At 43.4% G+C, this 16,954-nt stretch overlaps 1 protein-coding gene across 2 annotated transcripts; it reads left to right on the forward strand.

Moving 5' to 3' along the window:
• The first annotated feature begins 416 nt into the window (after positions 1-416).
• CDCA7 (cell division cycle associated 7) lies at positions 417-11,662 on the forward strand. 2 transcript variants are annotated; one of them, XM_059927260.1, is made up of 10 exons: positions 417-498; positions 3,223-3,348; positions 3,769-4,005; positions 6,579-6,815; positions 7,123-7,200; positions 8,216-8,434; positions 8,837-8,974; positions 9,651-9,800; positions 10,215-10,351; positions 11,301-11,662. In XM_059927260.1, the coding sequence occupies exons 1-10, from the start codon at positions 478-480 to the stop codon at positions 11,329-11,331; spliced, it is 1,374 nt and encodes a 457-aa protein (XP_059783243.1). In that variant the 5' UTR covers positions 417-477; the 3' UTR covers positions 11,332-11,662. The 2 variants fall into 2 exon arrangements, with proteins under 2 accessions (XP_059783243.1, XP_059783244.1); XM_059927261.1 differs by lacking the exon at positions 3,769-4,005.
• Positions 11,663-16,954: the final 5,292 nt, after the last annotated feature.

The raw sequence follows: 16,954 nt of genomic DNA on the forward strand, positions 1-16,954 counted from the left end.
GGAAAGTGCTAAATGCAGAGGCCGGCGCAGCTCTCCACTACTCCCATCTCCACTTTTCCTCTCCCAGCCCCGGAATTCATGCAAATCAGTCTGCTAACCCCGGGGCAATACGACCCATTTTCGCGCCATTCGCTCGGGACCGTGCAGCTATGTAAAGAGAGTGGTCCTGGAGCTCCCAAGGCACCACATTTCCAAGGAGGATTTTAGGGGACTGCATGGCTATCACAGGACTTCAGGGTACTTGGGGGGACCGCTTTTTTCCCGGGGCCGAGTGGGTCTCTCGCGCGGGTGGGCCGTTACCACAGCTGGCAGGACCTGCGCCCCAACGCGGGAAAGCCTGCCGCGCCCCGCCCCTCCGGCCCAGGCTCTGAGCGCCCCGCCCGCCCGCCCGCGCGGCTCGAGCTCCGGCTCCTGCGTGGTGGGACGGCGGCGCGCGCGGCTGCTCAGCTCTCAGCGCTCCGAGCGCCAGCCGCCAGCATGGACTCTCGCCGCGTGCCGGTGAGGCTGGACGGGCGAAGGCGCGGGATTGGCGCGGTGGGTGTTGGGCACGGGCGGACCCCCTCCAACTCCGCGGCGGAGTGCCCTTATCAACTGGTGGCCGTCCTGGGCGGCGCCCGTTGAGGCAAGCCCCAGATTTTGTGCACTTGGGGGTAGTTCGGGGACTAGGGGCTGTCCCCGACGGGCGTGTGCACCCGGCGCGCGGGCGGTCCGGAGATTTGAGATGTTTGCAGGATGGTTGGCAGCCCGGGGGAGCTCGAGGCCACGTGCGCCCGAGGTGCACGTGCGCTGGGGGCTGGCCGGGGCGGCCCATTGTGTCCGCTGTCCGGAGCCCTGCCCGCGGGGCGCGGAGGGGAGCGCCGGCCTGCAGCCTCCAGGCCCTTTCCCGCGCGCAGCCCCGCGCGCACTGGGGGTCCTTGGGCGCGCTTCCCTCCCGCTTTTGCATCCACCATGCCGGCAGGCGCTTCTAACCACTGAGGGTTTGGAGTTTGGAGTTTAAAGGTCTTGCAAATCGGTCTCTTTAGAACTTGGGTTGCGCACACTTGAGGGGGCATTTCCAGTCCCAGGCGGTGATTTAGTGCAGCGGAAGGACTTGGTCTGAACGGTTCGCCGACCGTTTGCTCATTTCTCCACTCCCTTCCCCACCCCCCAACCATATTCTCAGCAGCAGGACGTAGCCCTGATGGAACGTTACTTTCTGCTCTAACGGAAACCGGAACGGAGGGTCTGCCCCAGAAGAGGTTAGAGGGTGGGGGTTGGGTGAAAAGGAAGAGAGTGACACCCTTAAAATAAATATCATGGGTAAGGGACCCACGTGGGGAGGCTGGGATTCCCTGGGGGTGGGTCGGAGAGGGCGTGTTGGGGGCGTGGTTTCAGAGACAGCTCTCCTGAATGGACCTGGGCATTGGCTTTCGGCATGAAGAAAGACCAAAGAAGTGTGTAGCTGGACTTGGACTCTGACGTGCCTGGGTTCAAATTTGGGCCATCGTGGGACTTGAATAGTTCCTTTCACCGCTCTGAGCCTCAGTTTCCACCTTTGTTGCAAGGGATTAATGTGAAAGCATACTTAGTGCCTGGCACAAAAAAAACACCTATTAAGTGGTGTTAGTTATTACCTGTTTGCCAAGAAAGTCCATCTCACCCATGATCATTTGCCTTGCTTCTTTCTAGGTCTTTTCCTCCAGGTATACATTTGCCTGATAACTAACTCTTGGCATGTGGTGACTAGTTAAAGCTCAGCAGGTATTTCTCTGGGAGCTTCCAATAGAATGCCTCCCTTGAGGCTGTCTTGGGCGTGACTGCTGGCAGGTATATTGATGAGTGAATGGTGATAATTCCTGCAGTAGTGCAAGGAGCATTGCTGTTTTAGGAGACTGCAGACTCCTTCCAGCCCTGTGATCTTGGGCAATCTGTTTCTCCTCCCTGGAGCCTTTAATTTGCTCATCTGGAAAATGGGGAATTTCTGAGATCTCCTTTAATAGGTAGTACCTCTACCTATTATCACATTTTCCTGCCTTTCTAAAAGGACAAAAGACTAAAACTTCCTAAGATGATTGAATGGAGTCTGTTGAGGAACACTGGGTGGTTGGGTCCCATCATCATGAAAATAATTTTATTTGCAAGAGAAATGCATAATGTTAAGTGTAGAAGGAAGGTCAGAATGTTCTGTTCACCCGACACCTCACATCTTGGCATTATTTTTGTGGGACCCCTAGCAGAGCTTGCCTTTTCAAAAGTTTTCAGTGTAAGGAGAAACTTCTGTTGCTCCATGGCTATACTTCAGAAGAGAAAAATATAGGAACTGCTAATACAACATTTAAGAAATCTCATTAAATATTAAGAAACGGTAGAAACTGCTATCTTTTTACATGAGGTAGATGCCAGTTGCATGTTCTGATGAGCAGTGCCAGGCTATTCAGTGTTCATGAATGAAGGCTGCATTTTCATATCCACAGGCCATTTGTGTCTTATGAAAGGACTTCTAAAAACTTAAGACTTGTGCAGCAAGGGGACTGCAGAAAGAGCTGAATGTCTGGCCAGCCTAATAGAGCCCTGAAGTGGAATCAGGCATTCTACCTGGGTTTGGAGGACTGTTTGACCTTTAACTTGGCTCCTGTACATTTGTTCACTGGGTCGATATATTTGATTTGTAAGGACTTGTGCTGAAATCACTCTACCCCTCCTGATTGGCACAAGGCCTGTTTGAAAGCCTGCCATCTCGAAGTAGAGGTGCTGCCCAGTTTTTACAGTTTGGGAAATTAGCATCACAGTACAGAGCCCAAAGCTTACATAGAAAGATCTCATTAGCTCGATTTTGGCTGAGGGAGAGAAATCACTCTACCATTTTGTACTTTTGAAGTACAGTTTAATTTTTTTTTTTTTTCTTAAGGGCAGATTTTAGGAGTTTAGCTTTTAATGCCTTGGGAGCTCAGTATAATAATGCTAAGAGTTGGGGGCTCTTAAGGTGGGTAAAGGGGTAGCTCTACAGATATTTGAATAAATTGATAGTTGTCATAATGTTCCTTCAAAGGGATCTCTTTTTAGGATTTTACCTGGTTTTGAAAAAATTTTTGTAGCAGTTGCAAACCCTCCTTTTTCTGTGTAGGGTATAAGAAATGGACATATCTCCTCTGCTGTTTGAACCTACTCAACTCAAAAATGATATCTTTCATTAGATTCTGCGGTAAGCATCCCATTTAATAGTGTTGCCATTTCTGTTTGCAGCAAAAGGATCGCAGAGCAAAGAAGAACTTCAAGAAATTCAGATATGTGAAGTTGATTTCCATGGAAACCTCGTCATCCTCTGATGACAGTTGTGACAGCTTTGCTTCTGATAATTTTGCAAACACAGTAAGTGCTGCCTGAGAATAAACAGAATGGAGTCTGCCGTGCTCAAAATGCCTCAGATGCTTTGTGCGTGATTAAAACTGCTTGCTTTTTGCCTACATTTCTATACAGCCGTTATGAAAATACAGTGTGCACTGTAATTTCATTTCACTTTTTGCTGTGGTTCTAGGTAGTAATTGTTGGAGGTAGATTAGCTACTTATTCTATCCTTTTGAAATGTCGCCTAACCTAACATGCCTGATGATTTGCCATAACAACTCAGAAATCATTTGTAAACCTCTGAACCATTTTTCTTTGTAACAAAAGCTATTCTCTTGTAGTGCACTTGTAAATGTGATTTGCTCTCTGCACGGTTTATGGAAAATTGGTTCTTGAAAAAGGAAAAAAAAAATGCACAACCACATTTATTTATTTATTTTACAGAAACCTAAATTCAGGTCAGATATCAGTGAAGAACTGGCAAATGTTTTTTATGAGGACTCTGATAATGAATCTTTCTGCGGCTTTTCAGAAAGTGAGGTGCAAGATGTGTTAGACCATTGTGGATTTTTACAGAAACCAAGGCCAGATGTCACTAACGAACTGGCCAGTATTTTTCATGCCGACTCTGATGATGAATCGTTTTGCGGTTTCTCAGAGAGTGAGATACAAGATGGAATGGTGAGTTTGAGAATTTCACCAATATCAAGAAATAAGGTACATTTAGAGGCATGACATACTTGCTTGAAAAGTTTTTTTTTCTTACAATTTTCGTTTTAGTCATGCCAGAAGATTTTGTTGATCTTTTAAAAAGTTTTAAGAGTATTTTCTTCATGTCTTAAAGCAGTTTTTTACTCATGTAGTTCTACTTGTAAAGCTTGACCATTTTTGTAGTCTCTGAAAATCTTGGAAACTGGTAAGATAGAATTGGCCCACCTGCAGATTTCTGTTGCTACAGAAATCCAGCCTAATCAGAGGAAGCACACGTGTCCTCAAGATGAGCTACATTCACGTTTAAGTTCAGGTGCCCAGCCCAGGGCCTGACATAGAGTAGGCCTTCAGTAAATGTCGGTTCCCGTAGTGGATCTGTGCCTGCATCTGGAAAGCCTGTGATAACTCCCATGCAGGAGCTCAAGTGCAGGTAATGACAATTAGGGCCCTGCCTGCTTCCACTTTTGCTCCTTTGTTGGCTTTTCCTGTGCATGCTGTCTTACCTTTGGCCTCTGTTGACCTGCTCAGGACACTGCTGCCGCTGATGCGCCTCGGTCCCACTCTCCCCGAGCATGCTGGTTACTTCTGCACACGTTTTTCTGTTAGCAAGACTTTCTCGACAAACTGTTGATTTGCAGTCGGGTGCGTGCTCTTTAGCTCATTGTGGTCTGACGCGGGTCCACTGCCTGGGACCACGCTTGAGCGGCACTGACACGAGTGAGAACGCCTGCCCAGCGAGTGTTTATCACTGTCTAACTTCATGATGATGTAATATTTCCTCTAAGAGGTGATGTTGGTCTAAATCAGTATGTATTGGAGTTATTGGCAGGGGCTGATCTGTGAATCTGGATGTCACCCAACATTGTCTATAGCCTGAATCATTTCTGGGCAATGTTTCAGTTCTTTGTAGATGCCATTTGTTGCGATTGATAAAATGCCAATTGATTAAAAGGCTTAAGAACTGATAGAAGTCTTGTCATTTTATATCTTTCAACCCATGCACCCTAAAAATATATGAAGAGTACAAAAAGCGGTGGGGATTTTGGAATGTTAAAAAATGGGTCTTCCGTTTCTGGGACTTTATGGGTGGTATTTTTTTCTTCTCTCTTTTTTTGTTTGTTTTCAACCATCACCACAGTCAATTTCAGAATATTTTCATCACCCCAAAAAGAAACCCTGTACCCGTCAGCAGTCACTTTGCATCCTTTCCCAATATCCTCAGTTCCTGGCAACCGTTAATCTATTTTCTCTCATAGATTTGCCTATTCTGGGCATTTCCTATAAATGGAACCCTACAATATGTGGTCTTTTGTGACTGGCTTGTTTCACTTAGCATAATGTTTTCAAGGTTCTTCCATGTGCCAGTACTTCATATCTTTTTATTGCTGAATAATATTCCATTGTGTGAATATACCACATTTTATTTATCCATTCATCAGTTGATGGATGTTTGGGTTGTTGGCACCTTTTGGCTGTTAGGAATGATCCTGCTATGAACACGTGTGTACAGGTTTTTGTATGGACATATACTCTTCAGTAGGAGTAGAATTGCTGAGTCATATAGTCCATGTGGTTAACCTTTTGAGGAACCGCCAGACTGTTTTCCAAAGTGGTGGCACCATTTTACAGTCCTACCAGAGTGTGTGTGTGGGTTCCAGTTTCTCCACATCCTTGCTGTACTTATTGATTTGGCTCTACTAGTGGGTGGGAAGTGATGTCTTGTGATTCTGATTTGCATTTCCCCAGTGGCTAATTTTCATACATTTTAAATGATGGAAACATATTACTTTTGGAATCTGAGATTTTAAAACTTTTAGGCTTACAAAAAGTGGATAATAGATGGAGGTAGTCAGATCTCAGAGAGACAGAAAGTAGAATGGTGGTTGCCAGGGGCTGACGGGGAGGCGAGTGGGGAGTAATTGTTTAATGAGTATGGAGTTTCAGTTTGTGAAGATGAAAAAGTTCTGGAGATAGATGGTGGTGGTGGTTGCAGAACAATGAATGTATTTAATGTCATTGAACTGTACACTTAAAAATGGTTCAAGTGATAAATTTTATGTTATGTTATATATATTTTGCTAGTTTTTTAAAAATGTAGATCAGAGCATTGAGACATCTTTTAATAAAGTTTAGTATTGCCATAAGCACTGAAATCGTATTTATGAGAGCACACATATTTACTCCTAGGGGAATTCTTTTAAAAATGCATAAAGATTCTATTTTTAAAGAAATGAAAAAGGGAGCTGGGATTTTCACATTAAAAAAAATGGCTCGGAACCACTGGCCTAGGGACTGTGAAGGTGGCTTATAACAATGTCTCAGGTAGGCTCCCCGAGTTAAACTACACTCAGGTTGTTGTATTTATTTGTAATTCCTGATTTTGTTACCCAGAGCTGTCAATTAAACTTGACAATTAAAGTGTTCAGTGCAAATGTATTTGCTGCAAGCTTTTTTTGTTCCAAAGGCATATTTTGTAGTCATACTCTTGCAGACTGTGCAACAATCAGCAAGTCATTAATGCCTCACTCGTTCTGATTGACTAGAGGCTGCAGGCAGACCACGCGGGCTGTCGGACCCGCAGTCAGTGCAGAAGTTCCGGACCTCTCCGGGTGGCCATGAAGTTTCCAACTCGAAACACCAGGGGAGCAGCCAACGAGAGAGCAGCGCCCCCCGAACCCTCAGAGAATTCTGTGACTGATTGCAATTCTGATTCAGAAGATGAAAGTGGCATGAATTTTTTGGAGAAAAGGGCTTTAAATATAAAGCAAAACAAAGCAATGGTAGGTATCTGACTTTGAATGTATTAGAACTCACCCTTCCTTCCCAGCTTTTCTCTAAGCCACTTGTTGCTTATATCTTTGTCATAAGAATTATTTTCCATGTAGCTCTGAAATCTTTATAACGTATGTTTTAAAATGTGTTTCTTTCCCTAAACTGACTTTTCTTTTTTTAATCTATTAAAGTCTTGGTAGATGTATAGGGGAAATCAGAAACTCTTTGAAACGTGCTATTGTGATTTCCAGAATTTACTTGTTTTCAGTAGTTATTCTGAACCAATAACTTCTGTTTAATTTCCTCCCTTTTTAGCTTGCAAAACTAATGTCAGAATTAGAAAGCTTCCCTGGCTCCTTCCCTGGAAGGCGTTCCCTGCCAGGCTCCAGTTCAGTAAGTACAAATCCTTGTTTGTATGGTACTGTTTTGGGCAGGTCTGATTTTAAAGTCCAATTTCGTTATTTCATGTGGTCTTGTAGACAGACTTAGAGGTGATAGAGGAAAGCTTCTGACAGATCTCTGGGACCTCTTCCTTGCACCCTGGGCCAGGGGTGCCCCTGCCCCCCCATGCCCAGCTCCTGTGGGGCTCAAACCCCACCCCCCTCCGTTTTCCTTGGCCACCCACGTGGCACGTGGGATCCTAGTTCCCGGACCAGAGATCGAACCCGTGCCCCCTGCAGTGGAAGCACGGAGTCTTCACCACTGGACCGCCAGGGAAGTTCCTCAAACCTCTTTTGATTGGTTGTTTCTCTTCCTCCCACCCAAGTAAACCTAAGACCCTCAGGGGTAGGAAATAAAGATCGAAAATTGTTTTTTCTGTATCCCCAGCATTGGCAGATTCCTCCTACATGGTAATTGATGTTTTTAAAATCTGAGAATGAAAAAAAAAGAAAGAAAAAACAATTTGTTAACCAAGTCATGGCCTAATGTATGTGATTATATTCTGAGGAAACTAAGCTGGTGCAACTCAGGGGAATCTGGTGTGTCTGGTGTGGTACAAAAGAAAAGATTTCCTTTCCCACCTCTCTGGGAGCAAGAATAGAACAAGGAAAACCATACCTACATTTCTCTCTTGGGCAGTATAGGAACAGTGAATATGTTTCAGGGCTCAAGAGATGTTGTAGAAAAGGTTTTTTTTTTTTTTGGAGAATGAGATTCTTTCTTACACCTTTATTGAGTAAAGAATAAATAGATCATCCCTCAGTTTGAGAGAAACCAGGTTTGGTGTTAACAAAAGCCAAATTACAATGGCTGTATCATTTCTGGGCTCATTTTCCATGCATTACAGAGAGGATGAAGGAAATTAGAAAGTGGAGTACTCCTTTTACTTAAAGGAAAACCTGGTTCAGGAGAAGGTGCCCCTTCTCATTCTGGAATAAACGGCTCCAATCCTCTGTGTTTTGTTCAGCGTCCAAAGACACCCCGAAGGCGCACATTCCCAGGTGTCGCCTGCAGGAGAAACCCTGAGCGGAGAGCTCGTCCTCTCACCAGGTCAAGGTCTCGGGTCCTTGGGTCGCACAGTGCCCTGCCCATGGAGGAGGAGGAGGAGGAGGAGGAGGAGGAGGAGGAGGAGGCGGATAAGTACATGTTGGTGAGAAAGAGGAAGCCCATGGCCGGCTACATGAACGTGAGTTCTCCGCTTTTATGCTTTCTCTTCTGTTTGTCATGTTCTGTGGGCCCAGGATCATGGACACAGCACGGGAGCACACACACCCTCAACACCAATGGTCCGTATTAAATGTTCGTCTCAAAACACTCCAGAACGGTTAAGGTCAGATCAGCTTATTTTGATGGTTCTTGGTAGCAGGCAAGAGAATCAAAATTATCTTGGGCTTTTCTTAATTGTAGGAGTCATTTCCATGATGTTGTCCCATGATCCTTCGTAAACTTAGGATTCGCCCCTTCTCCGTAAGCTCTAAGAATGATTTCCAGGTTGAATTCTCTGAAGAAATGACAAAGAGAGTATCTTGAGATTCAGAGCTGGCGAGAGCCAGGAAGGCCACTCTGTTCCATGTTTCTCATTATGCAGGAAGATGACATGCCCCGAAGTCGTCGCCCTGGATCCATGACCCTTCCCCATATAATTCGCCCAGTGGACGAAATCACGGAGGAAGAATTGGACAACATCTGCAACAACTCTCGAGAGAAGATCTATAACCGTTCATTGGTCAGAGCCTCTAAATGATGTCTGGAAATGTACACGTCTGTGAGAGAGACATTTTGCTAATGTTCTAACAGTCTTAGCATATGGGATGTGTGCCTGTGTGTTTTTTCCATGTAAGAAAAGAGAGTTTTGTAGCATCCTTGGGATTTAGCTTTCTTAGTAAGTTTGCAGTAGTAGTAGTTGCTTAGTAAGTCTTCAGTAGCATTAAATCTTTTCTCTTAATTTAGAAATTGATTCATTCAACCTAAGTGTTTATTAACGTGTGCCTACATAGATAGGTGCTGGGGATATGGTGGTGTGCTAAAGATAAACAGATCTTTTCTTGATGTAGTTTTGATAACATAAGGTATTGAGTCTGCCAGATGAATGAAATCACCATGCTTGAGACACTTTTCATGTCCTTTTGTATACATGTGTATATAGATGTGAACTAGGATTCAAAGAGAAAATATCAGACTCTACCCACAAAGAAGGACATTCTTTTTTTTTTTCCTTTAAATTTTTTTTTGTTGTCAAATTCATCCTTTTTTTGGCTGTGCGGCTTGCCCTCCGCAGTGAAAGCGTGGAGTCCTAACCACTGGACTGCCAGGGAATTCCCAAAGAAGGACATTCTTTTAAGTATTTTGTCTACAAAAAGCAGTGTTTTTGTTTTTGGTTCTTATTTGCTTATTGTTTGCAGGGATCGACTTGTCATCAGTGCCGCCAGAAAACTATGGATACCAAGACAAACTGCAGAAACCCAGAGTGCTGGGGCGTTCGAGGCCAGTTCTGCGGGCCCTGCCTTCGAAACCGTTATGGTGAAGAAGTCAGGGATGCTCTGCTAGACCCAGTAGGTGCCTTGAAGGGGTGGTCCTGTGGGCTCGAGAGTCCGCCGTGAGCTGATAGGGCCAGAAAGAGATTGAGCCCTTAGTGTCGTGGGACATTCATTTCGGGGAAGGCAGATGAATTCAGAGTGTTGGTGCTAGATAGCTGTGAGCCCTTCTGGAGAGCTCCCAACCCGGCCATTCGGGGAAGTCCGTTTTCCACTTAGCCCTGCTAGTGGCTGTGGAACTTTTTCCATGGGATTTCCTAAGGGAACGTGATGCATGACTAACGGATGTTAAACACGTTACGAGTTTTTAATAATTAAAAAGAAAAAGATCTGAATGCAATTGATCATGCCCACCTTAAAGGTTAAACAGGAGTAGATAAGTAAGTGGCGGCGTGAGGTTTAACTTAATGGTGCCTTTTCATGCTTATTCAGAACTGGCACTGCCCGCCGTGTCGCGGGATCTGCAACTGCAGCTTCTGTCGGCAGAGAGACGGGCGGTGTGCAACTGGGGTGCTCGTGTACTTAGCCAAGTACCACGGCTTCGGGAATGTGCATGCTTACTTGAAAAGGTAGGGCTGGTTTTTCCCTCTTCCACACCGAAATCTGACATTCATTTTTGTATCTTAATAAAAAGATGGTAGAAGTCAGAATAGTGGTCTTATGGAGGGCGGGAGGGTGCAGGTATTAACTAGAAAGGGGCACATGGGGAGTCGGGGAGCGTTGGAAACATTTTATATCTTCATCTGGGTGGTGGTGACCCTCGTGGGCGTGTGTGTGTAAAATTCAAGCTGTACACTTAAGATGTGTTATAACTCGATAGAAACGTTTAAAAGAGTGAATTAGGCTCTCAGCAGATTATTATTTTTTAACTTTTTTAAAATTGGAGTATAGTTGATTTACAATGTTGTGTTTCAAGTATACAACAAAGTGATTCAGTTATACATATATATATATATTTTTTTCATATTCTTTTCCATTATGGTTTATTACAAGATACTGAGTTTAGTTCCCTGTGCTATACAGTAGGACCTTGTTGGTTATCTATTTTATATATAGCAGTTTGTATCTGTTAATCCCAGACTTCTGATTTATCATCCCCTCAACTCCCTTCCCCTTTGGTAACCATAAGTTTGTTTTCTATGTCTGTCAGTCTGTTTTTGTTTTGTAAACAAGTTTTCATTTGTATCATATTTTAGATTCCACATATAAGTGATATCATATGGTATTTGTCTTGCTCTATCTTATTTCACTTAGTATGGTAATCTCCAGCTCCATCCCTGTTGGTACAAATGGCATTATTTCATTCTTTTTAATGGCTGAGTAATATTCCATTGTGTATATGTACCACATCTTCTTTATCCATTCCTCTGTCGATGGACACTTAAGTTGCTTCTGTGTCTTGGCTATTGTAAATAGTGCTGCTATCAACAATGGGGTGCGTGTCTTTTGGAATTAGTTTTCAGAAGAGAATTCTTAGGCCGAAAACCATATCCTGACATGTTCCCTCTTCTCTTTCAGTCTAAAACAGGAGTTTGAAATGCAAGCTTAATAATTGGAAGATCCACTACCTGCCTTCCACTTCACAAATCTTCCTTGTTTTAAAGTTTTCAATTTTGTCATGTGATTGAAACCCGAGTTTAAGAATTCTGATGATCAGTCTGTCTTATAGGCAAATCAAGTTAACCTCATTAGACATGCCTGCATGTCTGGGCGACAGGGGGGTGTAGTGCCAGCTGTACTCTGCCCTCCTGCGGTTTCTCCTTTGCATTTCCCCCCACCCCTCATCCCATGCCATCCCCCTCTTATTTCCAGTGGTTCTCTTCCATCATTTAGTTTCAGAATCCTTTTTAAATGACAATTTTATGAAAGCATGTTTGATTTAATTGGTGTTGAAATAGCCCTGGAATCCACCCATAAAACCAAGCACTTAGAAACGCAGTAGTAGTGTTAACTAACTACATCTCTCGATTTCCAGAGACTAGCCCTCTAACTTGCTTACGTGAAAACACTGGGTCTGATTTAGTGTTCGCTGACATTTTTAACAGAATCAAGGCACAAAAGTCTTAAAACCATGTGGAAAAATTAGGTGATTGTTGGCAAGTGGAGTATTTGACTGTGGAGGCCTCACAGTGGAGGCCTGTGGAGGAGAATAGTCCATGTATTGTATTCCATGTATTGTGCTTATTATTCAAGTTGTCACAGTTGAGGCTTAGTTGCTGCTGATTTCTTCCACCAAGTGCACCTGGCCCACACGGTCACGACCCAAAGGTTCTCGTGCAGTGCTATGCTTGAAATCATTGTAGAAAAGCCATCCTGGGGAATTGGGACGGGGAGCGAGCCTTCAGTAGTAGGCCGATTTGAATTCATGGAATAAAACTTCAGGATAATTGTAGTTTGCCACATTTATTTCAGTTCATAACGTAAAGTATTTCAAATAAATTCTTGCTTATGTTGCATGGAAAATTGATACTTACACTCAGCTACAATTCTTTGCAGTTTTTACTTTCTTGAAGAAATTATAAGCCAGGCACAGGGTTCACATTCAGGTTTGAAGCACTTTTATAACACTGAGAAGTGCCTTTTTGGAGAAGGGTGACTTTCAACAGTTTGCTAACTTGACATCTCTGCCAGTTTAGTTTCTGGGCAGAGTCCGTGTGTCGTCTCTCCCTCCCCCTGTTTCGGCATGAATCAAATCGTTCGATAGAGGTAGAATCTAAGTGTGTGTGTGTTCATTTTGCTTTGCGTCTGCAGCCCGTAGCTGTGCCCGTGCAGTGTTTGGTGCATAATTGGACCTTGAATCAATAAATGTAAATAGAGCATTTGATCTGTTATGCTTTTATACAAAGTTTTTTATTTTAATAATAAAACATTTTGTTCTAGCTTGTCTGCTTTTTAAAAAATCTTTGATACTCAATCTTACTGCACTGAGTCCTAATTTTTCCCTCCTATTGAAACAAAAGACCATTTCTGCCTTTTCGAGAGGCCCCCCCCCCACCCACCTGCACACACACACTTTGGCTTAAGTTTCTGACAGTCAAGGGCCAGCTCTTTTGAACAGGGCCTGGCTTGGTGATACGCCTGATAGCTGTGAATCAGAATCAGCTAAGACGGCTACATCACCAGATAGAAAATACGGGCCCATGAAGTTTTACAATGTTGTTTTCTTTTCTTTGACCATTTGCCAACCCAAAAACCAACAGCGATTTCACAATACCTGGCTTGCTTTTATCAACCGTTCGGATATTTATTACAGGCATGCTGTGCCTTGAGACCTGTTCCAAAACTGAGAGAATCAAAAGACAAAAAAAGCATGGTTCGAAAGTTCTCGTACCCGATTCTTTAGACCAGGGTTGGCAAACTACAACCTGGGGACCAGATTCTGCTGCAGCCTCTATTCATATGACACATGAACTAAGTATGGTTTTTTACATTTTTAGAGAGTTTTTAAAAAAAGAAAGCATGTGACAGTGGCCCACAAAGCCTGAAATGCTTTATGGTAAGTTTGCTGACTCCTGCTCTAGACTTATCCGAGAAACCACGTTTACACCACATACATTTGGGGAGAAGACCAAGATAAATGAAGTTACACAACTGTAACTGTATTCTATACAAGTCCAAAAGAAATTGACATTTCTTTTCATAAAGTCTTAGTATCTTAAGAAGCCCAATTATAACCCAACCTTTTTAGGGATGCAATTGGGAGGCTTATATTTTTGGAGTTAATCAAAATTGGTCGTCGTTTGGAACACTTTTGGTGTTACCATGTTTTAAAATTATGAAGTGGCACTTATGTGGTTTTCATTAAAAATACTGCTAGCAACAGTAGATGCTGAAGCCTTATACCCTGAAAGGATTTACAATCTAGTGGAAGAACTAAGACAAAAACCTAAAAGTAACGTTCTGTAGGAATGAAGAGAGGAAAAGCAATTGGCGTTTTCTCACTAGTAGGCGTTTTACAGCGTTGATGGGCAGGTCTGCTGCTCTGTCTCAGCCTTGACTTTGGGAACCTATACTTTCTCCCATGCGCCCCACTGTAAAGCTCCACACACCGTCCTTAGAGTTGAGAGAACTCCAGTTTGGACAATTAGATGTAAAAGTAGTGTGAGGGTATTCATGCTTCAGAATTGCCTTTGTATTTCTCCATCCTGGGTTCCCAGAGGTAGAGAAGGTATCCACCTTTATCTTCACCTGCTAAGAGCTTGAGAAAGGAAATAGAAACTATAATAGACTTTAGTAGTTTCATAGGAGGGGCAAAGGCAGTAGTTAGAAGGTGCTGCAGGAGCGGGTTATTTGTGTTTTATTTTGCTTTTAGAAAAGAAGTGAGAGGGAGCTCCTGATGGCTCAAGGTCGGGTAGGCAATTGAGTTATTTGCATGCCAGGGGAATGGATTACGGGTTCAGGGATTTAGAGCATGGCTGCAGAGGATTAGGTTCTGACAGGAAAGTGATAGCAAGTCCTGAGGGGAATAAAAGGTGAGCAAATGTGACTTTTGTGTTAATGTTAACTGCACATTTGTGGGGTAGTAGCTCAAGGATGAACTAAATCCAGAGAAGTTGAGAAAAGTGCCCAAAGCCAGGTAGCTAAAGTGGCTGAGCTTGGCTAGAGTATTCCGGGGAGAAGCCTTTTTCTCTTTTTTTTTTTTTTGGTAACTAAGCAGAACTCAGCCAGCCTTAGGAGTCAGAAGCGGAGGAAAGGGCTGTGGATCAGGTTGTGTCAGTGAGAACAAGGGCGTCTTGGGTGCTGGGGCAGTCCTGGCTGAGGTGGCTTATGCGGAAACCCTGTTGGTGGGGAGACAGGAGGGCTGGGAGGGGCTGAGGGCTTCTGTGGTCAGGAGGGGTTGGGGGTAGGATTCCGTAGGCCCCCCTCATCCCTGGGGGATATGTTCCAAGACCCCCAGTGGATGCTCGAAGCCACAGATAGTACCAAACACTATGTATACTATACTTTTTCCTATACATATATACCTATGATAAAGTTTAATTTATAAATTAGGCACAGTTAGAGATTAACAACAACACCTAATAATACAGTAGAACAAAGGTATAATAAAAGGTGAATGTGCACACTCGCTCTTTCATAATATTGTACTGCACTCACCCTTCTGATGGCCATGTGAGAGGATAAAATGCCCTACGTGATGAGATGAAGTGTGGTGAATGACAGTGGGCATTGAGACATAGCATTAGGCTACTATTGATCATCTCCTTCCCGTGACCCTGGATGTCAGGAGCAGACGATGTGGATGGTTGGGGATCTCCCAGTGGGACAGAGCAGGGCAGCACGAGACTTCATTGTGCTACTCTGAATGGCACACAATTTAAAGCTTCTGAATTGTTTGTTTCTGGAATTTTCCATTTAGTATTTTTGGACCAAGGTTGACCTTGGGTAACTGAATCCGAGGAAAGCAAGACTGTGGATAAAAAGGGTCTGCTTAAAAAAAAAAAAAAAAAAAGGGTCTGCTTACTGTGGTAGGTATTGGCTCATCCATCACAGATGTTAGAAACTCGTGAGGCTTTTAACTGCAGGGCATTAAAGTCCTGTGGTTAGAAGACTCCTTAGTTAACTACAAGGTTGAGGAAGGAGGAGGAGAGGGTGAGAACTTCCAAAGGAGGCGTTGCTATGAGACAATGGAGGATGGACTAACACTTGGAATGGCGGGAGGGAGCTGGGGATCTTTGCTTTCGAATGTGTAAGTATGGACTCAGCTGTAGAGAAATTGGTGTGCTCCAGGTAGAGACCTTTATTCATAGTAATAGCCAGGTGATGAAAGACTTGTTTGAGGCAAAAAGCGAGAAACAAAGGAGACATCACTTAAGGTTAAAAGTCACTAACGTATTTGGTTTTTTTTTTTCAATCTTCCCTGCATTTTGTTTTATATGTTAGCATTTATACTATATGTACAAATTCTATAGTATTAAGAATGTCAAAACATTTAAAATGGCTATATAATAGTATTTGTTTATATGAATGGTCCATATTTTACTTAAACAATTCCCAAAATTGGGGTATCTTGGTGGTTAACAATCTTTTGCTATTACGAGTAATGCTATCGTTAGTATTGTTATGCCCAAATCTTTGGTTAAAATAGATTTCTAGAAAGTGTGGTAACTCTTAGTTACAAGGATGAAGAAAGGTAGGAGGCTGAGAATTTTGGAGAGTGTGGGGCTGGTCTATAGCCCTAGACTGTAGCACAGAGTTCTAGGTGAACTTGGGTGTAGCCCAAGGGTGGGGAGAGAGGAGGAAAGCTACTTGACTAGACACCAAAATGGGAGGCATGGCTCATTGTCTGTGAACTCAACCTGTAGGATTGCAAATGTGCATAGCCTGCCAAATAGGAAACTTTTTTTTTTTTTTTTTAACGTAATCCTGTGCCTTGAAGATTTGTTGGGAGTGTTTATTGTCAGATGAAAGTACCTGCTGATAACACATGATTGCAGCAATGCTCAATCCAACATTATATTGATAAATATTTGCCAAAGGAGGGACACTAGAGTTAGTTGAGCCACCTCCTAGGTACGAGACACAGTGCTCAGTACAGTATGTACGTTAGCTCTTCATAGCAGGTATTTCGGAGATGAGGAGACTCAGCGAGGTTAAGTAACTTATGAAAACTCAAGAGCCCATGCCTGCTTTTCTAGCCAGAGAAGAGAGAGATTAGAGATTAGATTAGAACTGTTCTGAGGACTTCTGATAGACCAGGCTACATATTTCATAGGGCCACATATCTTGATCATAACATACAATACCAGCCACCCATAGTTACGTGTTTATTTCACTTTCTCCCCTCATTAAGACTGTGAAGTCACTGAGAGCAAGACCATCTTTGATCCGAATACCCTTATCATGTACTAGGTACTCAACAAATGTTTACTAAGGGAGCGCCTTGGTGGTCTAGCGGTTAGGATTCCGGGCTTTCACTGCTATGGCCCAGGTTCAATCCCTGGTCAGGGAACTGAGATTCCGCAAGCCACGTGGCAAAAAAAAAAAAAAAAAAAAAAAGGAAAAAAAAAAAGAGTTCACTAAATATTTATCAAAAGATGAGTTGAGGGTTCTGGGCAGGAAAGTTCCTGAGATTTGGGTGGAGAGAACTAAAGTCATTGTGGAGGAGAAGTAATGGATAGATCCCAACATTGAAGAGTTGGTTAATCCCAGCATTAACCCCTATGAGGTGT

This window comes from Balaenoptera ricei, chromosome 7 (assembly GCF_028023285.1).
Source record: "Balaenoptera ricei isolate mBalRic1 chromosome 7, mBalRic1.hap2, whole genome shotgun sequence".
Classification (NCBI taxonomy): Eukaryota; Metazoa; Chordata; class Mammalia; order Artiodactyla; family Balaenopteridae; genus Balaenoptera; species Balaenoptera ricei.

Bases quoted from the DNA above. Each gene is read 5' to 3' on its own strand.
- CDCA7 (XM_059927260.1), top strand. From the start codon at position 478: ATGGACTCTCGCCGCGTGCCG. The intron at 6,816-7,122 runs GTAGGTATCTGA...CTCCCTTTTTAG, and splicing joins TAAAGCAAAACAAAGCAATG to CTTGCAAAACTAATGTCAGA. The intron at 8,975-9,650 runs GTCAGAGCCTCT...TATTGTTTGCAG, and splicing joins AGATCTATAACCGTTCATTG to GGATCGACTTGTCATCAGTG.